The sequence below is a fragment of the Hyla sarda genome, chromosome 2 (genome assembly GCF_029499605.1).
Source record: "Hyla sarda isolate aHylSar1 chromosome 2, aHylSar1.hap1, whole genome shotgun sequence".
NCBI classification, from domain to species: Eukaryota; Metazoa; Chordata; class Amphibia; order Anura; family Hylidae; genus Hyla; species Hyla sarda.
In genome coordinates this window covers 80,495,677-80,522,719 of record NC_079190.1, presented here as the reverse complement: position 1 = coordinate 80,522,719, position 27,043 = coordinate 80,495,677, and the positions used below count along the sequence as shown (strand labels likewise).

Genomic DNA, 27,043 nt, shown 5'->3' with positions numbered 1-27,043 from the left:
TTGTAACTTGAGGGAGAGGGACCATAGTATACTTCCTACTCCATGTGCCTGTTTTGATAACCTGCTGTCCTTGGTTATAACCCACTAAGGTGGTCACACATGCTCAGTTTATCTGCAGTCACCAGGTCTGTCCAAGAAGCACTGGCTTAGTTAGTCTCTGCTGCACATGGAAACAGCAGGGTCAGAGGTCAGACAGTAAACCAGGAAGTTATGAAATCCATTGGAGAGAAGAACACTACAGGGATGTAAGTTATTTTACTTAAAAATATTTGTCCTCCTGTACACATATGTATGTATGTATGTATGTATGTATGTGGTACACATGTGATTTTACCAACTTTTCTTTGTGAAACAACCCCTTTAAAGTGTTCTCTCTCTTCTTTATAAACATCGAGTGGGCTACAAGAACCGATCCAGATTCATGAAGGGATAATTCTTGGATAGCTCAATATAAGATAATACATGTACATGGATATCACTGCAAGTAATGTCATCTCGTATACATGACACTGAATCTATGAAAACCAGCTGTACAGGCAGCATTCTTTCTAAGGGTAAAATGACTAGAGGCCGACCAACATTTCTAGATTCTGTCCACTCTTCTGCCAAGCCTTTGCCAATATACAACTTTCCTCTGAAAGCCAGAGCTGGTACGAAGACCTGAGGGAAAAACTCAACGTCAGCTTTATGTTTGCGCTGAAGATTTCCCTTATACCTTTCATTCTGCTGTAGAAGACTCCATATCCAGAACTGTGTTTAGGAGTTTATTTCCTAAAGGAAAAAAAAGAGAGAACATGAGAACAAAGCACTATAATAACTCACAATTTATATGCCAAGCCGGATGACCATAGATTTATATGTGGAAAGCTATGTCTAATGTATAAAGCCAACTGCATATACAGACCTTATATAACCATAAGAAACACACAGGCCTACATAGGAGCTACAAAACAGGATCATTAAACCAGTGGTCAAGTTGGGACATTCGGCCATAATAAGAATGCATGAACGGAAATAACAACAGAGCTTCATAGATTTATGAAGAAAGAAGCTTCAGAACTGTTATGTAGATACTTATGGTTAAAGGGGTACTCCGCCCTTAAACATGTTATCCCATATCCCCAAAGGATAGGGCATAAGATGTCTGATCGCAGGGGTCCCGCCACTGGGGACCCCCCGCTATCTTGGCTTCGGCACCCCAGAATACCGGTACACGGAGCAAACTTCGCTCTGTGCCACATGACTGGCTATGTGGGCTGGAGGTTCATGACATCACGTCCACCCCCCCCGCTCGTGACGTCACGGCCACGCCCTCTCAATGCAAGTCTATTGGAGGGGGTGTGACAGCTGTCACGCCCCTCCAATAGACTTGCATTGAGAGGGCGTGGCCGTGACATCACGAGCGGGGCGTGGCTGTGATGTCACGAGCCTCCTTCGCTGCACCCGACGGTCTACACAAACGCGGGGTGCAGCAGGGAGATCGCATGGGTCCTTATCCTATCCTTTCGATAGGGGATAAGATGTCAAGGGCTGGAGTATCCCTTTAATATAAAATGTCAGGAGTGTGAATTACCTGTTAGCAGGTCCATCACACCAGAATCTGCTGGGCCTTTACTCTGATCTTCACAGCTTGAGAAGAATTCCTGTTCGGTCTTATGTAAGTCCTGAAGTATTTCCTCTATACAGGTGTTCAGATCATATGAAGCTTCTAATTCAAGCACTGGGAATATTTTAGACTGATCACCAAATTCACCTTTCTGCAATGTTGTTGGTGATGTTTCTGCTACCATACTGTCCTCTGAGAAGACATCTTCACTGTGTCCACTCATTCCTTCACTAGCTGTATCTTCTGTAATGGGTGATGTGTCTTCACACAGTATTACTGTCACTTCAGAATCTGAGGTGTCTGAACTGCATGAAGTGACACATTCTTCAGAAACCTGCTCCACCGAGTCAGAAGAAGGCCTCTCTAGATCTTCATCCGTGTCAGAATCCGGGGCTGTGTGGCGCCTAATACGGGAGACAGCCTCCCTGAGATCTTTGGCATAGTAATTTGGTCTTCTAGAATATGCTTTCATCATGCTCCTAGATGATGATGTTCCATCTGTTTGATCCAAACAGATATCACTATTTCTTTGCCTACCTCCTACATCTGGCACCACACATACCTGAGGCTTTGTAATATCTGGTATGTGTTTTGTAGGTTTGCAATGATCCTCGTTCATTAATATTGTAGGATTTTCTTCACTAGTGTTCTTTTCAGTAACTGTGGATATTTTGTTATGCTTATCATGACACTCTTCCTCCACTAACTCAAATAACTGGCCTTTACATTGTCTTAACTTTTCTGGGAGCTGTGTATCCAATGGGTCAGGTGATGGTTCACAGTTCTGTCCAGTTACAATTGTTTCCACGTCCTCCTGTGGATGTTCATTCATGGTTGGAACAAGTTCCATGCCATCAGAAACTACATTTGGATAAGCATTTATTCCAATGCAGTTTTCTGATTCAGGACATTCAAGGGGATTTGGTGTTGCTAGAATCTGGACATTTTGAACACTTATGTTAGATGGTTCTGAGCTATTCGTGTTCTGTACGTCAAGAATAAGTAAATTTTGTTCTGATCCCAGTCCTTTAATCTCCTTAGTACCATTATCACACATTGGACTTTTAGGTGGGAGCCCGCTATCATTATCAGCCTCTAGCACAGCTGGAATAGAATCTACATCCTCTAAAATACAAGGCATTTCTTTATAATTCCGGATCTTAGATTCTTTTTTATTATAACCATTGTGAGTCAATACCTCGGGTTCTTGCTTATTCATTTTGTGCCCCTGATCAGTTTTAATAATGGTTGTCAAAGACCCATTGGGTTGGTGCTGATCTCGAGCGTCATTGAGATACTCTAATTCTCCAATGGAAAGCCCTAAAATGCGGACTGCTCTTTCTTTGAGGGTTGAGGACTCCCTCTGTGGGGACATTTGACTGCAGTGCTGGGCTTTAGGATGGCTCTTTTGAGGGATTGGCTGTTGAGCTAATCTTGACCTTGGCTTTGAATGTGAAGATGAGTGAGGTGCTTTCTCTTTTCTAATAAGACTCTCAGAGAAGTCTCGAACAGCTAAGGTTTCCCCTTTAGGTTTCTCATCAGGTACAAATTTCACTTGCTCCATTACTGGTGGAAAGATGTACTCTGCCTTAACAACTACACAAGTTGCATCAATGACAAAAAGTCCCTCATTCTCATCGGATAACACAGGCTGAATTTCCTCAGCTTGACTTCTACCTCCATCACGATGACGTTCATATGAACTGGATTTCTTACTAATTTTCAGTCCATCAGGATATCTCCAACGGTTATGATCACGGCTTCTGCCAGGTAAAGTGTTGATGTTTCCAGTCTCTCTCCATCTAGGAAATTCTGTATCATGATAGGAAACCCTTTGTTTTCTAGAATCACCATGTTTTAGTTCTTCTTGCATATGTGGTTTCATATATTGTTTTTTCAAGGGAAGCGTATGACTGTATCGTCCATACTCAACCCTATTTGTAGAAGACTTTGAATGACCTCTTGTCTTTGATTCTTTGCTCGATATAACCCTTAATGGTCTTCTCCATTCATGTCCTTGTTCACTATCGTGTTTAATAATGTTTATATAATCTCTTTGGATTCTTTTATCAGGATTTTGAAAATCTCCACTCGCATAGCTGAATCCTAACTCTCGTGGCAGTTTTACCCCATGCAGAGGAATAGGCGGGCGAACATCAAAGGGTGGCATTAGGCGTTGGCTATTTTCAATGATCTTATTTTTTCTTTTCGCTGCTTCAATTTCATCACATATTGCTTTGTCACTTGCGTACTTTGTGTAGGGCATTGATGTGTCCCTTTGAAGGGGAAATGAAACTGTTCCATATATCATTTTACCAGTCTGTAAGTCAAGGTCAGATTTTGGTTTTAAAAAGTTAGGTGTCTTGTGAGTAAGTGGCGAGCTTGTGCCTTCTACACACTCGTATATATGATCAAGAAACTCATCAGAGTTAGGTCCTGTCCAGGCGCTATGGGCTCGAGGAAGCTTTCTGCCTTGAATCATGCTCTGTAAATCTTGGTCAGATGTTTTCTTTTTGTCTTCTTCCATTCTGTTTTCCTGTATATTTGTACTTGATGATACATTTGCCTTGGCAGCTCTGGTGCTCTCCACACTGTACCTTGGCACTTTTTCTCTACTTTCGTGACAGTCCTCATTGTCATGTAGAGGTAGAATTTGAGCAGATGGCTTCTGAGTAGTGCGCCCAGAGTGATGAACTTTTTCTTTTTTAACAGGGAAGAAACGATGTGGGTAGTCATAAGAAGGAGGAGGAACATAAGGTGGGGGAACTTTTCTTTTTCTTAATTGTGGCTGATTTTCTTTTAGGACATCTTGTTTGTGATTTATTAAGGAGCTTGGCTCCAAATATATTTTATTTGCTTTGTCTGGAGAGGGGTCAGCAATAGCTGGATTAGATACTCCGGATTTAGCAGATTTGACAAGCTTAGACCACCAACTTCTTTTTTCCTGATTTGTATCTCGAGAATTGGTTGTAGCTGATTTACTTTTTTCCATCTCTTGATGTTCCACCTTGCTTGTTTGTGCTAGTAGTTGATTCTGTAGAGCTTTGGGCAGACTATGTAGCGGTACCCACTCATCATACTTTAGCTCTTTCATCTTTTTTTCCAATATATAATCTGCTTCCCATTTTCCATAGATGGAGTCCATCTGTATCAGCTTTCCTTTCTGTTTCTCATTACTAGAAGAAGAATGGTTTATCTCTCTACATGGATCACCTGGCAACCTTTGTCTTTTTCTTTCATATTCAGTAGCATAAATGCTAGCTATATCATTGTCCCACTTATAATGGAATGGTTCTCTTATCCGGGGCTCACTTTGTCTGTAAGTTTTTTTATCCATCCCCCCTAGTGTGGACCCTCTATGAATTGAGGGCATATTGGAACCCCAGTTTGTTGAATCTTGCAAAACTGCACCCTTTGGGAGTCGGGTGGTAGACAATAATCTGTATGGAGACTGACCTCTCATTGGTGCTTTGTTAAGGTACCTTTGAAATAAATGAGTAAATATGTCATATTTAGGATTACAATGAGATTACAACTACAAATATATTAATACAACAGTATAGTTTATGGTTCTCTAACTCTGGCCCCTCAAAGGTAAGTTTTCAGGGTGCTCTGTAAACTATATGTCCTTAAAGGAGCAAATGCATAAAAACATGCTGCCCAGTTAACCCCCATTAACTGGGAAGCATGTTTTTATGCATTTGCTCCTGTAGTGGGTAGACAACAAAACACACTTACCTATCTTGCTTCTGTGCCAACAGTATTATGGAATTCTGGTCCTTGCTGTGTCTCTCTTCTGGGTTTGGGGACATCACAGGCCTGCTCAGCCAATTAGCATGACACTGCTATGGCCATGGATTAGCTGAGCAGGCCTGTGACATCACAGCCCCGAACACAAAAGTGTCACACAGCAGTGACTAGTGCCCAATAATCCTGGCAGTGGTGTGGGAGCAAGGAAGGTAAGTGTGTGTTTAATACAAAAGGATTTTTTGTGGTGTACTCTATCTGTATAGTGACTGAGGACTCTCGTCTGGGTGTAAAATTTTGAGAAAATATAGAAAATAGGATGACTGGTTCTCAAGATCTTTACACAAACTGTAATAAATAATTTGTATGGATATTTAAAGGTATATAATGTAAATGACCGTGACAAGTGTATAGGGTGATAGTATCAGAGACCAGAATGTTAGAGTGTGTGCATATGACTGTGAGTGAGTCAGTGATATGCATGCAGTGGGTGCATGTATGTTATGGAAATAAGTATATAAAGAAAAGGATTAGTAAGAAAAAGTTGTGTGTGTGTGTGTGTTGTTTTATCCTTTCCAATAAACCAATACTGCCACATGTTTTTTGTTCTGTACAGGAAAAGATGCCAAAATGATCAGTACATCTGTAAGGAGCCTCGCCAGCCAATAACTGCAAAGCATAGATTGATATCAGGGAAGGGAGAGCTATTTTGGCAACTTTTCTTGTACCCCCCCCCCCAGTAACATGTAACCAATCAGCACCATCAAATTTTGCGGCATAGTCCACAAGTTCTGTTCTGATGAAAGAAATATTCAAAGAACAAGAATAAACCGCAATGATCATGTGTGAGAATATAGGTAGCTTTTATTAGGATACTTACCTGCATATGCCTGCCTAATCTAACAAACCCTACACCTCTAACATATATCAATGAGGATTAGAAAAGCATGGCTACTTTCTTACTTGGCTACTTGTAGGTTACATTGGGGATCAAAAGTTTGGGCACCCCAGGTAAAAATTTGTATTAATGTGCATAAAGAAGCCAAGGAAAGATGGAAAAATCTCCAAAAGGCATCAAATTACAGATTAGACATTCTTATAATATGTCAACAAAAGTTAGATTTTATTTCCATCATTTACACTTTCAAAATAGCAGAAAACAAAAAATGGCATCTGCAAAAGTTTGGGCACCCTGCAGAGTTAATATCTTGTACTGCCCCCTTTGGCAAGTATCACAGCTTGTAAATGCTTTTTGTAGCCAGCCAAGAGTCTTTCAATTCTTGTTTGAGGTATCTTTGCCCATTCTTCCTTACAAAAGTCTTCCAGTTCTTTGAGATATCTGGGCTGTCTGTCACACACTGCTCTTTTAAGGTCTATCCATAGATTTTCAATTACCGTATTTTTCGCCGTATAAGACGCACTTTTTCTTCCCCAAAACGTGGGGGGAAAAGTTGGTGCGTCTTATATGGCGAATATACGCCCGAGGCTGCTGCGGCCGAGAGCGGGAAGTCAGCGGTAAGTACAGAGGCTGCGGCGGTGCGGTACAGCGCTGACTACCCGCTCCCCACCCGCAGCAGCCTCATGACCGCCGGTGAATTTTTCACCTCTCACCGGCTATGTTTATTGCCCTACGCCTGGAACATACAGTTCCGGGCACCGGGCAAGTGAATTACTAATAACTGTATACTAAAAACCAGGGTGCCTCCAGCTGTTCTGAAACTACAACTACCAGCATGCCCGAACCGGCAAAGGCTGTCTGGGCATGCTGGTAGTTGTAGTTTCACAACAGCTGGAGGCCCCCTGGTTTTTAATATACAGTATTAGTTTTTACCTGCTCTGGCCGGCCCCCGCCTGCAGCCACACACAGGAGCCGGCCCGGGCAGATAAAATATTTTAGGGACATAAGGATGTCCGCGGGTCACTCACCATTCCCCGGCCGATGCGCGCCCTCCTCCGGTCTTCCTGCGATCCTCTGCCTCTCTATGGTTGTACGCACGGGACCTCAGTGACGTCCCGTGCGTACAACCATAGAGGCGCCGGAGGAAGACGCGCGCCGACCGGGGCCTGGTGAGTGACCGGCGGTGTGTAATCTTCAGCCTTCCGGTCACCGCTCCTCCGGTCCCGGCACCTACTGCTATGGCCCATAGGCCATAGCAGTAGATGTGACACTGGGCCAGAGGAGCGGTGACCGGATCACTGTGGGGGCAGCAGTACAGACATACAGCCTCCAGCCATACACTGTATATGGCTGGAAGCTGTATGTCTGTGGGGGGGAGCTGCCTACTATTGCGGGGGAACTATACTGCCAACTATTGTGGGGGAACTATACTGCCAGCCATTGTGGGGGAACTATACTGCCAGCCATTGTGGGGGAACTATACTGCCAACCATTGTGGGGGAACTATACTGCCAGCCATTGTGGGGGAACTATACTGCGAACTATTGTGGGGGAACTATACTGCCAACCATTGTGGGGGAACTATACTGCCAACCATTGTGGGGGAACTATACTGCCAACTATTGTGGCAGAACTATACTGCCAACCATTGTGGCAGAACTATACTGCCAACCATTGTGGGGGAACTATACTGCCAACCATTGTGGAGGGGGGGGGGAGCTGCCTACCATTGTGGGGGAACTATACTGCCAACTATTGTGGGGGGGAGCTGCCAGTGCCTACCATTGTGGGGGAACTATACTGCCAACTATTGTGGGGAAACTATACTGCCAACCATTGTGGGGGAACTATACAGCCAACTATTGTGGGGGAACTATACTGCCAACCATTGTGGAGGGGGGAGGGGGGAGGAGCTGCCTACCGTTGTGGGGGAACTATACTGCCAACTATTGTGGGGGGGAGGGGGGAGGAGCTGCCTACCATTGTGGGGGAACTATACTGCCAACTATTGTGGGGGAACTATACTGCCAACTATTGTGGGGGAACTATACTGATATAAAATATTTTACTACAGTATTTGGTTCAGAATCTTTTTTTTCTAGATTTTCCTCCTTTAAAATTGGGTGCGTCTTATATGCCGGAGCGTCTTATATGGCGAAAAATACGGTATGTTGAGGTCAGGAGATTGTGAAGGCCATGGCAAAACCTTCAGTTTACGCCTCTTGATGTAATTCCCCATGGATTTCGAGGTGTGTTTAGGATCATTATCCATTTGTAGAAGCCATCCTCTCTTTAACTTCAGCTTTTTCACAGATGGCATCAAGTTAGCATCCAAAATTTGCTGAAATTTTATTGAATCCCTTTTTCCTTCTACTCGTGAGATGTTCCCTGTGCCACTGGCTGCAATACAACCCCAAAGCATGATTGATCCACCCCCATGCTTAACAGTTGGACAGAGGTTCTTTTCATGAAATTCTGTTCCCCTTCTTCTCCAAACGTACCTTTGCTCATTCCGGCCAAAAAGTTCAAATTTAACCTCATCGGTCCACAGAACTTGTTTCCAAAATGCCAGATCTTTCTGGAGGGATTGTGCAGTCAAACGTGCGTTTTGAATTGTTTTTCTCACAATTCTGGGAGCTGTTTTGGCTGATATTTTTCTTGGTCTTCCAGATCTTGCTTTTACTTCTACTGTTCCTGATGACTGCCATTTCTTAATTACATTCCGAACAGAGGATACTGACATCTGAAAACGTTTTGCTATCTTCTTATAGCCTTCTCCAGCTTTGTGAGAATCAACTATTTTCAGTTTCAGATTTCTAGACAACTGCTTAGAAGAACCCATGGTGCTGATTGTTGGGGCAAGGTCAGATGAGTCTGGGCATTCAAAACCTTTGAGATTGACATCACCTGGTCTTCCCAGATGATGATTGAGAACAATCCATGATACTGGCAGGTCTCAGCTTTGCAAAGGGAGCACTGCATGCTATAAATTCTGCAGGGTGCCCAAACTTTTGCAGACGCCATTTTTTGTTTTCTGTTATTTTGAAAGTGTAAATGATGGAAATAAAATCTAACTTTTGTTGACATATTATAAGAATGTCTAATCTGTAATTTGATGCCTTTTGGAGATTTTTCCATCTTTCCTTGGCTTCTTTATGAACATTAATACAAATTTTTACCTGGGGTGCCTAAACTTTTGATCCCCACTGTAGGTCAGAGCTCAGCATCATACACTTTATTGTAGCTATGCTGTTAACATCTACCTTTGTACATTTCACAACAACACAGTTAAGTATATTCTCATACATAAAAACTGAAAACATGAAGACCTGGACACTCTCATATGTACTTCCCCTGAAATTGCAGCTGTTCCAGTGCTCCTGCGGTGCCGATGTCCCTGTACACTGTGCACAAGATGCTGCAGCCAATCACTGGCCTCATCTGTCACTTCCTATTTGTACTGCATGGGACAACTGAGGTCATTGACTGGCTGCAGCATCTCGTGCACAGTGTACGTGAACATCATTCCAGCTTTTTTGCTGGGGAACACATGAGCAGCCGCAGAGGTGGAAATCTGGAGTGAGTGCCTTTTTTTTTTATGTTTGCAACAGTGTAAAGAAATATGGAAATATGAAGCATTAACTAAATCTTTACTCAGACAACAGCTATCTTCACCAACATACAAATTTTGCTCAGGCTGCCTCCTGAGATACTACAGTATAATCTTATGGGCAGTTTTACATTATCCTATGTGAATCGCTTTTCACTAACATCATTTTTCTAATACATTTCCAAACAGTTTATATGATAAAGCTTCTAGTCGGTGAGAATTAGTACAAGACAACATGACTAATACAGATGACCTTGCATATTCTTTGCCTAGTTTCAAACTAATATGACATACTATCAGCAACTCTACGCAGAATTTTAATACTGTGACATTTGTACCAAAAACTATTCTCACCTGGGCAGAAGGCTTCTGACATGCTGAGGGACAGCGGTACACCTGCAGCTCTGCTACGCTTATACCTACATATCACCTCCGCCCAGGTGGAATACATTCAGTTTTGATCTCAACTTCAAAGGGCACAAGCAAATGAAATGTGACAACTTCCTATACAATAAAACACCTCCTGTTTGTCTTAATATAAAACTGCATCAATGCCCATAAACTTGCATGAAAAGACATAACATACAGATAGAATCAATGCATTTTAGCTCTATACTGGGCCAGGTCTATGGAATTACCAGTAGTCTAAGCGTCTATTCACACTGCAGAATAGACTTAGACTGCTAGCGGAAATTCAGAAGTGTGAATGGAAGTGCGGAATCCCATAGAAGTCAGTGGGCTTTAACCCCTTAACGACCACGGACGTAAATGTACGTGTGCTATCAGCCGGGGACCCGCCGGTAATGGCCGACATCCGCGATCGTGCGAATGTCCGCCATTAACCCCTCAGATGCTGTGACCTGTACACAGATCACGGCATTTGCAGCAATGCGCATGATTAAAAAGATGATCGGATTGCCTGCAGTGCTGCCGCAGCGGCCGATCATCTGTAATGGCGGCCGGAGGTCCCCTCACCTGACTCCTTCCGTCTCCCGGCGTCTCCTGCTCTGGTCTGAGATCGAGATCTGAGCCCTATGCATATTCCTGAACAGTATTAGCAATCAAATGATAGCTATAGATAGTCCCCTATGGGAACATAAAAAGTGTAAAAAAAAAAAGGTGAAAAATGTAAAAATAAAAAGTGAAAAAAAAAGTGAAAAATCCCCTCCCCAAATAAAAATGAAAATTGTCCGTTTTTCCCATTTTACCCCCATAAAGCGTAAACATTTTTTATATAAACATATTTGGTATCACCGCGTGCAGCAAATGTCCAAACTATCAAAATATAATGTTAATGATCCCGTATGGTGAACGGCATAAACGTAAAAAAAAAATTTTAAAGTCCAAAATGCTGCTTTTTTGTCCCATTTCAAAAAAAATTCTAAAAAATTATATAATAGTTTATAGATGCAAATGTGCTATCAATAAAAAGTACAGATGACGGTACAAAAAATGAGCCCTCATACTGCCCTATATACGGAAAAATGAAAAAGTTATAGGTGGTCAAAATAGGGCAATTTTAGATTACTTGTTTTGTACAAAAACTTTTAGATTTTTTTTAAGCAGTACAAAAATATAAAAGTATCTAGCCATGAGTATCATTTTAATCGTATTGACCCACAGAATAAAGAACACGTCTTTTTTACCGTAAATTGTACAGTGTGAAAACGAAACCCTCCAAAATGTGCAAAATTGTGGTTTTCATTTAAATTACCTCCCTAAAAAAATATTTTTTTGGGTTCGCCGTACATTTTATGGTAAAATGAGGGGTTTCATTACAAAGTACAATTGGTCACGCAAAAAAACAATCCCTTATATGGATCTGTAGATGGAAATATAAAAGAGTTATGGATTTTAGAAGGCGAGGAGGAAAAAACAAAAATGCAAAAATTTTATTGGCCTGGTCCTTAAGGTGAAAATGGGCTTGGTCCTTAAGGGGTTAATTTAAGGCGTAATTCCGCAAGCGGAAATTCTGTCGTGTGAATAGACCCTCAGTCTGTCTATTCTGTGTATTGCTCCTCATCTCATGTTATACATTACATTTGTAGGTTTTCTTGGCTGATTTTCTCTAATGTTACATGTCCATTTCAAGGGGGGGGGCTCTGATGTTTATGTTAACGGCTGTAGATATCACTTGTTTTAATAATAATTGCGGGCAGGACCTGGACTTGCCCCTTTAGGCAGTGACAAGTCTAGATGGTTGCGGCTAGCCCTAGTACTTCACCAATAATTATGGGCTTCATCTGGACTTGTCACTGCCCAAAGGGGCAAGTCCAGGTCCTGCCTGCAATTGTTACTAACACAAGTGCTAGCCGTGGCTGGTGGGGCTCCCTGAACCCTTGGTGCCACAACCAGTTTTGGCATTATTAACAAAACCAGATTTTTTTTTTTCTGGAACACATTGGGGAGATAGGTTTACTTGGAGAGAAATGTGCAGAGGAGCAGGTGCCCATAGCAACCAATCAGATTGCTTTATACATTTTCATTCATAAAGGCCTCTGAAAAATGAAAGAAGCTATCTATTTGGTTGCTATGGGCAACTGCACATTTCCTCTACATAGGTTTTAATAAATCTCCCATTTTACAATTTACGACAAATGCGTTTTAAAATTTTTGTAAAAACATAATACCATGCAAATAAGTAAATAAATAAGATTTACCATACATATTGTCTTCTTTATGTAGCTGTTATTTGTTTTTCTTATTTTTCAGGATGTTATGTGGATTATAGGTTTAACAGCAATTTTACAAATGTTTGTATGGTAGAAACCCCGATAAATTACCTTGTTATAAAAACTGCACCCCCTCCAAATATTCAAAACAACATTTAAGAAGTTTGTTACATTTTTTTTTGTCAAATAGTGCAACAAAATATTGACACATTTTTGAGAAACAGTGTCATATTTAGGACACATCTTCTTTCAACTAAAGCCACTCCAATTCCCCATTAAGCCAAACCCAGCACAAAATTGTCTAAAATGTGTCTCAAACAAAAGTGTTGCAAGGTATGTAAGATATTTTAAGCAAATTGCAACTGAATTCTAGTATGTTGGAATGTTGGAGGACTTTAAAGGGGTACTCCCACCCTAGACATCTTATCCCCTATCCAAAGGATAGGGGATAAGTTGTCTGATCGCAGGGGTCCCGCCGCTGGGGACCCCCGCATTATTGCATGCGGCACCCACCTGTTTTTTCACCGGAACCGCTGGAGGGTCTGAGTCGCGACTACGGGAGGGGGCGTGACGGCCATCACGCCCCCTCCCATAGACTTGCATTGAGGGGACGTGCATTGAGACTTGCATTGAGGCGTGACGTCACACGGGGGCGGAGTCCTGACGTCATGGACTTCCGTTCCCGTAGTCGCGACTCAGACCCTCCAGCGGTTCCGGTGATAAAACAGGTGGGTGCCGCATGCAATAATGCGGGGGTCCCCAGCAGCAGGACCCCCTTGATCAAACATCTTATCCCCTATCCTTTGGATAGGGGATAACATGTCTAGGGTGGGAGTACCCCTTTAAATCTGTGCAGTAAGGCTAGGTTCCACTAATTTCTGAGTGTAATTCCACTTAGAAACTTAGAATTTCAAGAAATATAAGAGCAAGAAATACTACAAGTATTCTACTTGAAAGAGTAAAATTATAATAAAGAATCAAATAGCAACCTGAAAATCAATCACAATTAAAAAAAAAAACATAAAATGTTGTTTTTAAAGGGATCCTGGCTTATGTCCCAGCAGTGTATACAGAGGGTTTACAGTCACCTGCCAGGTATAGTGCCATATTTCCCTCTATCGTCTGCGGTTCTTCTGGAGACATCAGCTGCTGCTCTGTAATGATCAGGATTTCGGCCTGGTAAAGTGCTGTATTTCAGGAGACTATCTGGCTGCCTTCTGGGGTTTGTACTGTATTCCCAGGAGTCATCCAAGTCCATCCATCTGTGACTTTCCATCCTAAAAAATTAGAAACAATTCTTTACTACAAATGCATATCAATCATTTGTTTAGTTGGAATGTCTAGTGCAGTGTTTCCCAACCAGTGAGTCTCTGGCTGTTGCAAAATAATGTTGCTCGCGAATATTCGTAATTCGAATTTTATTCGCGAATATTGCATATTCGCAAACTCACGAATATTTGCAAATATAGCACTATAAATTCGAAATTACGAATATTCATTTTTTTTCACAGTACACATCACAGTGATCATCCCTCTCTGCTTCCAGCTTGTGTGTTGTAAAGAAGGCTCTAATACTACTGTGTGAGACCGCTGGGCGAATATTCGTATATGTGAATCTTCGAGAATATTGATCCCTTCCTTCTGCTGCTTCTGCTGCTTTATAGCAAGTTACACTGGTATACTTGCTATAAAGTTCATAAATTTATACATATGCGAATTTACACAAATATTACGAATACGCGAATTTAGCGTATATATGACGAATATTCGTCCATATGTTCGCAAAATATCGCAAATTCGAATATGGCCTATGCCGCTCAACACTATAATCCAAAACTACAACTCCCAGCATGCCTGAACATTATATATAGATGACAAACAATAATATACAGAATAATATACAGAATAATTTTCTGCCAAGTGTCTGACTGCTTGATTCCTTTTTATACGATCGCAAAAGCTCAATATCATATACTGTATCAATATCATATACTGTATCAATATCATATACTCTATCAATATCATATACTGTATCAATATCATACACTATATCAATATCATATACTGTATCAATATCATATACTGTATCAATATCATATACTCTATCAATATCATATACTGTATCAATATCATACACTATATCAATATCATACACTATATCAATATCATATACTGTATCAATATCATATACTGTATCAATATCATATACTATATCAATATCATATACTCTATCAATATCATATACTCTATCAATATCATATCCCTTCAATATCATATACTATATCAATATCATATACTATATCAATATCATATACTATATCAATATCATATACTGTATCAATATCATATACTGTATCAATATCATATACTCTATCAATATCATATCCCTTCAATATCATATACTATATCAATATCATATCCCTTCAATATCATATACTATATCAATATCATATACTATATCAATATCATATACTATATCAATATCATATACTGTATCAATATCATATACTGTATCAATATCATATACTCTATCAATATCATATACTGTATCAATATCATACACTATATCAATATCATATACTGTATCAATATCATATACTCTATCAATATCATATACTGTATCAATATCATATACTCTATCAATATCATATACTCTATCAATATCATATACTCTATCAATATCATATCCCTTCAATATCATATACTATATCAATATCATATACTATATCAATATCATATACTATATCAATATCATATACTGTATCAATATCATATACTGTATCAATATCATATACTATATCAATATCATATACTGTATCAATATCATATACTGTATCAATATCATATACTATATCAATATCATATACTCTATCAATATCATATACTCTATCAATATCATATACTCTATCAATATCATATCCCTTCAATATCATATACTATATCAATATCATATACTATATCAATATCATATACTATATCAATATCATATCCCTTCAATATCATATACTATATCAATATCACATACTATATCAATATCATATACTATATCAATATCAATATCATATACTATATCAATATCATATACTATATCAATATCATATACTGTATCAATATCATATACTGTATCAATATCATATACTCTATCAATATCATATACTATATCAATATCATATCCCTTCAATATCATATACTATATCAATATCACACTATATCAATATCATATACTATATCAATATCAATATCATATACTATATCAATATCATATACTATATCAATATCATATACTGTATCAATATCATATACTGTATCAATATCATATACTCTATCAATATCATATACTCTATCAATATCATATCCCTTCAATATCATATACTATATCAATATTATATCCCTTCAATATCATATACTATATCAATATCATATACTATATCAATATCATATACTATATCAATATCATATACTGTATCAATATCATATACTGTATCAATATCATATACTGTATCAATATCATACACTATATCAATATCATATACTGTATCAATATCATATACTCTATCAATATCATATACTGTATCAATATCATATACTCTATCAATATCATATACTCTATCAATATCATATCCCTTCAATATCATATACTCTATCAATATCATATCCCTTCAATATCATATACTATATCAATATCATATACTATATCAATATCATATACTATATCAATATCATATACTGTATCAATATCATATACTATATCAATATCATATACTGTATCAATATCATATACTGTATCAATATCATATACTATATCAATATCATATACTCTATCAATATCATATCCCTTCAATATCATATACTATATCAATATCATATACTATATCAATATCATATCCCTTCAATATCATATACTATATCAATATCACATACTATATCAATATCATATACTATATCAATATCATATACTATATCAATACCATATACTATATCAATATCATATACTGTATCAATATCATATACTATATCAATATCATATACTATATCAATATCATATACTATATCAATATCAATATCATATACTATATCAATATCATATACTATATCAATATCATATACTGTATCAATATCATATACTATATCAATATCATATACTCTATCAATATCATATACTCTATCAATATCATATACTCTATCAATATCATATACTCTATCAATATCATATCCCTTCAATATCATATACTATATCAATATCATATCCCTTCAATATCATATACTATATCAATATCATATACTATATCAATATCATATACTATATCAATATCATATACTGTATCAATATCATATACTCTATCAATATCATATACTGTATCAATATCATACACTATATCAATATCATATACTGTATCAATATCATATACTCTATCAATATCATATACTCTATCAATATCATATACTGTATCAATATCATATCCCTTCAATATCATATACTCTATCAATATCATATCCCTTCAATATCATATACTATATCAATATCATATACTATATCAATATCATATACTATATCAATATCATATACTGTATCAATATCATATACTATATCAATATCATATACTGTATCAATATCATATACTGTATCAATATCATATACTCTATCAATATCATATACTCTATCAATATCATATCCCTTCAATATCATATACTATATCAATATTATATCCCTTCAATATCATATACTATATCAATATCATATACTATATCAATATCATATACTATATCAATATCATATACTGTATCAATATCATATACTGTATCAATATCATATACTGTATCAATATCATACACTATATCAATATCATATACTGTATCAATATCATATACTCTATCAATATCATATACTGTATCAATATCATATACTCTATCAATATCATATACTCTATCAATATCATATACTGTATCAATATCATATCCCTTCAATATCATATACTCTATCAATATCATATCCCTTCAATATCATATACTATATCAATATCATATACTATATCAATATCATATACTATATCAATATCATATACTGTATCAATATCATATACTATATCAATATCATATACTGTATCAATATCATATACTGTATCAATATCATATACTATATCAATATCATATACTCTATCAATATCATATCCCTTCAATATCATATACTATATCAATATCATATACTATATCAATATCATATCCCTTCAATATCATATACTATATCAATATCACATACTATATCAATATCATATACTATATCAATATCAATATCATATACTATATCAATACCATATACTATATCAATATCATATACTGTATCAATATCATATACTATATCAATATCATATACTATATCAATATCATATACTATATCAATATCAATATCATATACTATATCAATATCATATACTATATCAATATCATATACTGTATCAATATCATATACTATATCAATATCATATACTGTATCAATATCATATACTCTATCAATATCATATACTCTATCAATATCATATACTCTATCAATATCATATCCCTTCAATATCATATACTATATCAATATCATATCCCTTCAATATCATATACTATATCAATATCATATACTATATCAATATCATATACTGTATCAATATCATATACTCTATCAATATCATATACTGTATCAATATCATACACTATATCAATATCATATACTGTATCAATATCATATACTCTATCAATATCATATACTCTATCAATATCATATACTGTATCAATATCATATCCCTTCAATATCATATACTCTATCAATATCATATCCCTTCAATATCATATACTATATCAATATCATATACTATATCAATATCATATACTATATCAATATCATATACTGTATCAATATCATATACTATATCAATATCATATACTGTATCAATATCATATACTGTATCAATATCATATACTATATCAATATCATATACTCTATCAATATCATATCCCTTCAATATCATATACTATATCAATATCATATACTATATCAATATCATATCCCTTCAATATCATATACTATATCAATATCATATACTATATCAATATCATATACTATATCAATATCATATCGCCTCACATCTCAATATATTTTCCAATACAAAAATAAAGTTTCAATTGGAGGAAAGTAATAAAACCTCTTTTGAACACTCATCAAATGTTATTATGATAGAGATAAATAGATATGAGATAGATAGATATGAGATAGATAGATAGATATGAGATAGATAGATATGAGATAGATAGATAGATAGATAGATATGAGATAGATAGATAGATAGATATGAGATAGATAGATATGAGATAGATAGATATGAGATAGATAGATAGATAGATATGAGATAGATAGATAGATATGATATAGATAGATATGAGATAGATAGATATGAGATAGATAGATAGATATGAGATAGATAGATAGATATGAGATAGATATGAGATAGACAGATATGAGATAGATAGATAGATAGATATGAGATAGATAGATAGATAGATATGAGATAGATAGATAGATATGAGATAGATAGATAGATATGAGATAGACAGATATGAGATAGATAGATAGATAGATAGATAGATATGAGATAGATAGATAGATATGAGATAGATAGATATGAGATAGATAGATATGAGATAGATAGATATGAGATAGATAGATAGATATGAGATAGATAGATAGATAGATATGAGATAGATAGATAGATAGATAGATAGATAGATAGATATGAGATAGACAGATATGAGATAGATAGATAGATATGAGATAGATAGATATGAGATAGATAGATAGATAGATAGATATGAGATAGATAGATAGATATGAGATAGATATGAGATAGATAGATATGAGATAGATAGATAGATATGAGATAGATAGATATGAGATAGATAGATATGAGATAGATATGAGATAGATATGAGATAGATAGATAGATATGAGATAGATAGATAAAGATGATGCAGCACTCCGCAAATATGCAAAAGGTGGTTGTTTATTCCATAATGGAATATGGAATAAACAACCACCTTTTGCATATTTGTGGCGTGCTGCATCATCTTTATTTCTCTTGATTGAGGAACCAGTGGACCCAGGTTCCAGGAATGCGGGCACCCCATTTTCATTTTCTTCTTCTACTCTGGACGACTGAGGTGCTGTCTTTATCTATTTGCTGTAGATAGATAGATATGAGATAGATATGAGATAGATAGATATGTGATAGATAGATATGAGATAGATAGATATGAGATAGATAGATATGAGATAGATAGATATGAGATAGATAGATAGATAGATAGATATGAGATAGATAGATAGATATGAGATAGATAGATAGATAGATAGATAGATAGATAGATAGATAGATAGATAGATATGAGATAGATAGATATGAGATAGATAGATAGATAGATAGATAGATATGAGATAGATAGATATGAGATAGATAGATATGAGATAGATAGATAGATAGATAGATATGAGATAGATAGATATGAGATAGATAGATAGATAGATAGATTTAAAAAAATCAGAGTCCAGCAGCACACGAAGTGGTGAAAGAATCAGTGATTGTTTTATTTACATCACCAGAACAAACTGAAGCTTCAGTTTTTTCTGGTGATGTAAATAAAACAATCACTGATTTTTTTCACCACTTCATGTGCTGCTGGACTCTGATTTTTTACTACAAGTGGGACCCCTCACCAAGGTCTTTTTTCAGCGTGCACCCCTTTACTTTTGGACTTTGACCAGTTGTGCTGCTCCTCTATCTTTTTTGTTTAGATAGATAGATATGAGATAGATAGATGGATAGATAGATGGATAGATATGAGATAGATAGGAGATAGATATGAGATAGATAGATATGAGATAGATAGATGGATAGATAGATAGATGGATAGATATGAGATAGATAGATAGATAGATAGATAGATAGATAGATAGATAGAGATAGATAGATGGATAGATATGAGAGATAGATAGATATAGTAAAAAGAAACGGGCAGCACTACGGTGTGTAGGATGGTGCTCGCTGGTTGACTCGGTCCCAAGTCCCAGGGAAATATCTAATGAAGGCAGCGGCACTCGCAGAATGTAGGTGAATAATGTGTGGCGTTATTCACAAAGCATCAGGAAATAGCATTTCCTATTTTCGCTATTTCCTGATGCTTTGTGAATAACGCCACACATTATTCACCTACATTCTGCGAGTGCCGCTGCCTTCATTAGATAGATAGATAGATAGATATGAGATAGATAGATAGATATTAGATAGATAGATAGATATGAGATAGATAGATAGATAGATATGAGATAGATAGATAGATAGATAGATAGATATTAGATAGTTAGATATGAGATAGATAGATAGATAGATAGATAGATATGAGATAGATAGATGGATAGATAGATATGAGATAGATAGATGGATAGATATGAGAGATATATAGATAGATAGATATGACATAGATAGATAGATATGAGATAGATAGATGGATAGATAGATAGATATGAGATAGATAGACAGATATGAGATAGATAGATATGAGATAGATAGATAGATATGAGATAGATAGATAGATATGAGAGAGAGAGATAGATAGATAGATAGATAGATAAATAGGAGATAGATAGATGTTATGAGGCAAAATGGGGGAATTTATCAAGCTGCTTGGATGGCTTTTTTTATCTATCTTTGTCGCAAAAGTTTTGCGCAGTGGCTTTCTGCACTCAAGCTGCCCACAATCGTGATAAACTAGAAAGCAAAATATTCTATGTTAGTCGACTATTTAGTCAGGAAAGTGCAGTGGTCATGAATTTACTATGAGGGACTTTTTGAAAAGGCACAAATATGTAGGGCAAATGGCTCTCAAAAGTTACAAATCCACGCAAGCCCGGGCCACACTGAGACAACAGCCTGTGCTCACCCCAGAAAGTTATCACAGCCGGAGTTACATATGCCGTGCAACAAAATGATAACTTTGGCGCAAAGACACCAAAAAAATGCAATAAAACCAATCTACACAAATCGCTTTCCACAACCAGAGTTGATAAATACCCCCATTGTGCTTACTGCTGGGCATCATTCCTAAAGCCTGAGTATAAATCCTATAAGTTGCTCAGTACCCACCTGAGTGCAGACGTCTGTTCACACTACTGTTAGCATGCTTGTTCTCATTATATTACTATTGCCATAGCCTCCTCCAAGCTAAGGAATCCCAGTTATTGGCCTTAATATGTTGAAGTTAAAACAAATAATAAAGTCTTCATTACTGAGGTCAACACAAAGCAGAACTCCTCCATATACACTAATAAAGAGGGTTCACGTGGCAGAGGATGCAGACACTTAAACATAGGAATGTGTGCCTCCTCATTAAGGATTATTATTATTATTATTGATAGAAGTCATTCGCCAGGTTCCAGATTCACAATGAAGCAGAATGATTTACATTAAAAGTAGAACAGAGAGCCGACTGTAATGTTCCCAGATCAATGAATGTATTAAAGGGGTACTCCAGAGAGGGGGGGGGGGAATGTTTTCAAATTCTTTCTATTTAAAAATCTTAATCCTTCCAGTACTTATCAGGCGCTGTATACTACAGAGGAAGTTGAATAGTTCCTTCCAGTCTGACCACAGTGCTCTCTGCTGACATCTCTGTCTGTGTCAGGAACTGTTCAGAGCAGGAGTAAATCCCTATAGCAAACCTCTCCTGCTTTGAACAGTTCCTGACATGGACAGAGGTGTCAGCAGAGAGCACTGTGGTCAGACTGGAAAGAACTACACAACTTCCTCTGGAACATACAGCAGCTAAGTACTGGAAGGATGAAAATTTTCCAGGATGCCTCTAGATGTAGCTAAACTACAACTTCCAGCATGCCCGGACAGCCTTCGGCTCTCCAGGTATGCTGGGAGTTGTAGTTTTGCAACAGCCAGGGGCACACTGGTTCAGAAACACCAGAATAGGAAATATGTGTCTGATCATGGGTGGGGGGATTCCAAGCACTGAGACCTCTGTTATCTTATTGAGACAGCAAATGGCTGTACCGTGGTCCCTCAACATACGATGGTAATCCGTTCCAAATGAACCATCGTTAGTTGAAACCATCGTATGTTAAGGGATCCGTGCAATGTAAAGTATAGGAGGTTATACTCACCTGTCCCCGCCGCTCCTTGACCCATCACCGCTACCCTGGATGTCGCCCTCCATCGCTGTCGCCGCGTCCCCGGGGTGTCTCTGCTCCCCAGGATCCTTGCTCTCCGTCGCCGCCATCACGTCGCTACGCACACCGCTCCTATTGGATGACGGGACAGCGTGCACGACGACGTGATGACGTTGAAGGAGAGCGCCGGCTTAGCAGGGGACCCCGAAGAGGACGCGCCGGAGCCCCGAGGACAGGTAAGTGATCGTCAGCGGACCACACAGGGCACCGTAAACGGCTATCCGGTGGCAGCTGAAGCAGTCTGCGCTGCCGGATAGTCGTTTATGCGATGGCCCCGACATACAAAAGCATCGTATGTTGATGCTGCCTTCAATATGCTTTGGCCTCTGAGAGGTCATCGTATCTTGAAGTGATCGTATGTCGGGACCATCGTAGGTCGGGGGGTCACTGTACTCTACTATCTACAGCAGCTCCCAAAAAATGGAGCACATATGCGCATGTGCAACCCGCCCCTCCATTCCAAGGGGGGGGGGGGTAAAGTCCCTGTTCTCAAGGTTGTGGGAAAGGGGGGGGGAGGGTCCAGCAGTCAGACCCCTCCATTATCAGACACTTATCCCCTATACTGTGGAGAAAGGATAAGTGTTAGATACTGATATACCACTTTTAAGTGGACCTGTCAGTAGGTTTTTAGGGCATAAAATAAGAACATGGCTGTATAGGCGTTTTGACTGGATCTGTACATACCTCTGTACAAGATATCAGAGTTTAAAAAGATATGTAAATTAGGCTTAGGAGCCCACTGGGCATTTCCCTTGACTGCTAGAGCCCACTCGGCCCCTTCACCATTTAGTCACTCCCCTCTGTGCGCTGGTCACCTCCTTTACCCCCCCCCCCCCCCCCCCCGATTGACAACCACTAGGCTGTAGTGTAATCCCCACCTTTCCCCTGTAATTTATCAGCTAAGGGGAACGCCAAGTGGACTCCACAGCCTCATTTACATATATTTTTCATTTCGGCAAAGAAGGTGTCAATTAACTAACAAGCGGTATGTACAGATTTAGGGTCTAAAGCCCTATACAGCTATGCCCATAACTTAAGCCCTAAAATCCTACTGATAAGTCCACTTTAGAGTGGTGTGTATGTGCATTAGTAAGTGGTCCTGCAACTTACAATGGCCACGGATTATGGTCTTTTCTGGACCATTGCAACTTGGAACCAGACTCAATATACAATACTACAGACAGTCCAGATCTGCAAAACGTGTCAATGGCCGGAAGAACTGACCAATCAGAATGGACATTACACTGGTAGCTCCCCTGTATTACTGAAGTGCATGCACTGACTGGCTGTCTGGTAGCGCCCCCTACAGTACAGGGAGGTACTACATGTTATATACTACTCTTTACCTGTGCCAGGGTCAAAGGGGTACTCCATTGGAAAACATTTTTTTTAAATCAACTGGTGCTAGAAAGTTAAACAGATTTGTAAATTACTTCTATTAAAAAATCTTAATCCATCCAGTGTTTATCAGCTGCTGTTATGATTCATAGGAAGTTCTTTTCTTTTTGAATTTCCTTTTTGCCTGACCACAGTGATCTCTGCTGACACCTCTGTCCATTTTAGGAACTGTCCAGAGTAGGAGCAAATCCCCATAGCAAACCTCTCCTGCTCCAGACAGTTCCTAAAATGGACAGAGGTGTCAGCAGAGAGCACTGTGGTCAGGCAAAAAGGAAATTCAAAAAGAAAAGAACTTCCTGTGGATCATAACAGCAGCTGATAAGTACTGGATGGATTAAGATTTTTTATTAGAAGTAATTTACAAATCTGTTTAACTTTCTGGCATCAGTTGATTTAAAAATTTTTTTTTCCAGTGGAGTACCCTTTTAAATGCTCTTTGGACACAGGTGAGGGCGGCTCCATTTTACGTTTTTTAGGACACCTCGTGTACTGTACAGGACCCTGAAGAAGCTCCTGTCCTCTACATAGACAGTGATTTACAGTTCCCAGCAGATCTTTCTTACTTATATGTAAGGACTTGATTTATCTGTATTAGTTATTACTTATAGATGACATTTTGGGGCCTTAGAACCAATGGTCTGGAAACGTTTAATACTGTAACTTGAGGGACCACTGTATATGTGCCACATGTCATACTCACTTTCACGTTTATAAATACTACTCATTTTTGAGGCCAGAAATGTAAAAATGGAGGGAGAAGATGGCTCCTTACATTGCCATTAAAGACACCTGATTTTTCACAGCCAATTAAATAAAAAAAATAAAAAAATTAATAAATAAATTACTGTATATAAATATATATATATATATATATATATATATATATATATATATTTTTTTTTTTTTTTTTTAACAATTACCAAAACAAGCATGTATCACTGTGCCTTTACACTCAGGGCTTATTTTTAAAAGCAATCAGAATTGTTCAGATTGGAACCTTGACCTGATCTGTACATGCAGGTGTAAATGGGCCTCCAGTGATATGTCTATAATCCTAACAGTATTTCTCACCAGGGTGCCTCCTGCTGTTGCAAAACTACAACTCCCAGCCTACAGGCTGTCCGGGTATGCTGGGAATTGTAGTTTTGCAACAGCTGGAGGCACCTTGGTTGGGAAACACTATCCTAATGTCAAAGATGATACCATGGCTGTGAATTAGAAGGACCACAATGTAGGTAGATAGGATTCACCAGGGTATATATACATGGATGTATAATGACTGTATCAATTACACTCTCATGATTACATTAAAGGAGAATTCAAGCGCAAAATAACTTATCCCCTATGCAAAAGAATAGGGGATAAGTTATAGATCGAGGGGGGTCCGAGCACTGGGGCCCCCAGGATCTCCTGGACGGGGCCGCGGCAGTCAGCAGGAAGAGAAGTTTTGTCCCCACAGAAATCTGCGGCAGACACCCCCCCCCCCCCCCCCCATTTATCTTAATGGAGTACATGGAGGGGGCGTGTCAGCCTCCGCATCATGCAGGGACGGAACGCCCCCTTTCTAGCATACTGCTGCGGCCCCGTCCAGGAGATCCCAGGCGGCCCCAGGCGGCCCCCCGCGATCTGTAACTTATCCCCTATCCTTTGGATAGGGGATAAGTTATTTTGCACTACAGATGTCCTTTAACATTAAAATACATTTACAGGGGTACTGCAGCCAAAATTAACTTATCCCCTATCCACAGAATAGGGGATAAGTAATTGATTTGCAGGAGGTCTGACTGCTGGGACCCCCCATGATCTCCGGAACGGGACCTGACTCTGATTGAGGAGCACGAGCAGTAGATAGCACGCGCTTCATTGATTTCTATGGGAGCTCCGAGGAGATCCGAGTCCCGCACTCCACAATCATCGGCGATCCCATAGAAATGAATGAAGCGCGTGCCGTCTAGTGTTAGGCGACATGCGCTCCTCACTGAGCAAGACGGGGTCCCAGCGGTCGGAACCACCGCAATCAGCTACTTATTCCCTATCCTGTAGATAGAAGCTAAATAAATTTTGCCTGCAGTATCCCCTTTAAGTAGAATTTTTTCGTTTGGTGAGCCTGGATTGGTATTTTCCCAGTGTGGAAGCTATGATAAAGAGCTATGAAAAATAATCTATTCCCAATCTGTTTAAGACAATTGACCAGAACTTGAAAAAACTTTTTGAGACTCCAAAATAATGTCAGTTAAATGAGAAAAAAACAAAGGGGTATACCAGGAAAAAAATTTTTTTTTATATCAACTGGCTCCAGAAAGTTAAACAGATTTGTAAATTACTTCTATTAAAAAATCTTAATCCTTTTAATAATTATCAGCTGCTGAAGTTGAGTTGTTGTTGTTTTCTGTCTGGCAACAGTGCTCTCTGCTGACATCTCTGCTTGTCTCGGGAACTGCACAGAGTAGGAGTGGTTTGCTATGGGGATTTGCTTCTAAACCGGGCAGTTCCCGAGACACGTGTCATCAGAGAGCACTTAGACAGAAAAGAACAACTCAACTTCAGCAGCTCAAAAGTTCTGAAAGGATTAAGATTTTTTTTTAATAGAAGTAATTTACAAATCTGTTTAACTTTCTGGAGCCAGTTGATATATATAAAAAAAAAAAAAAAAAAAAAAAAAAAAAAGTTTTTTCTTGATAACCCCTTAAAACTACATCGGCTAACTATACCCCTCAACTTTTCTTTTAACACTTTAAATCTAGAACTGCGCTTCCATAACAAGTACATTAACATGAACGCACTCACCTGCATCGGCTTCAAAACCTGACTGTCCCAGTCTCCATCCAGCTCTGCTGCTTTGTTA

At 38.1% G+C, this 27,043-nt stretch overlaps 1 protein-coding gene and 1 long non-coding RNA gene across 4 annotated transcripts in view; one reads left to right on the top strand and one right to left on the bottom strand.

Moving 5' to 3' along the window:
* On the bottom strand, positions 1–27,043 carry DDN (dendrin). Of its 2 annotated transcripts, XM_056562222.1 has the most exons (4): positions 26,986–27,043; positions 13,622–13,810; positions 1,574–5,088; positions 1–771 (listed from the first exon to the last, which is right to left on the bottom strand). In XM_056562222.1, exons 2-4 carry the CDS (start codon positions 13,807–13,809, stop codon positions 719–721), a joined length of 3,756 nt encoding a protein of 1,251 aa, XP_056418197.1. In that variant the 5' UTR covers position 13,810; positions 26,986–27,043; the 3' UTR covers positions 1–718. The 2 variants fall into 2 exon arrangements, with proteins under 2 accessions (XP_056418197.1, XP_056418198.1); XM_056562223.1 differs by lacking the exons at positions 13,622–13,810; positions 26,986–27,043 and adding an exon at positions 5,345–5,448.
* LOC130358671 (uncharacterized) overlaps positions 213–27,043 on the top strand; it is a 51,646-nt gene continuing 24,815 nt past the window's right edge. The window contains exon 1 of one of the 2 annotated variants that reach the window (XR_008889609.1): positions 213–245. This is a non-coding gene — a long non-coding RNA (uncharacterized LOC130358671). Of the gene's footprint in view, positions 246–5,536; positions 5,566–27,043 lie in introns of those variants that run through there. The other variant, XR_008889608.1, reaches the window with a different exon arrangement.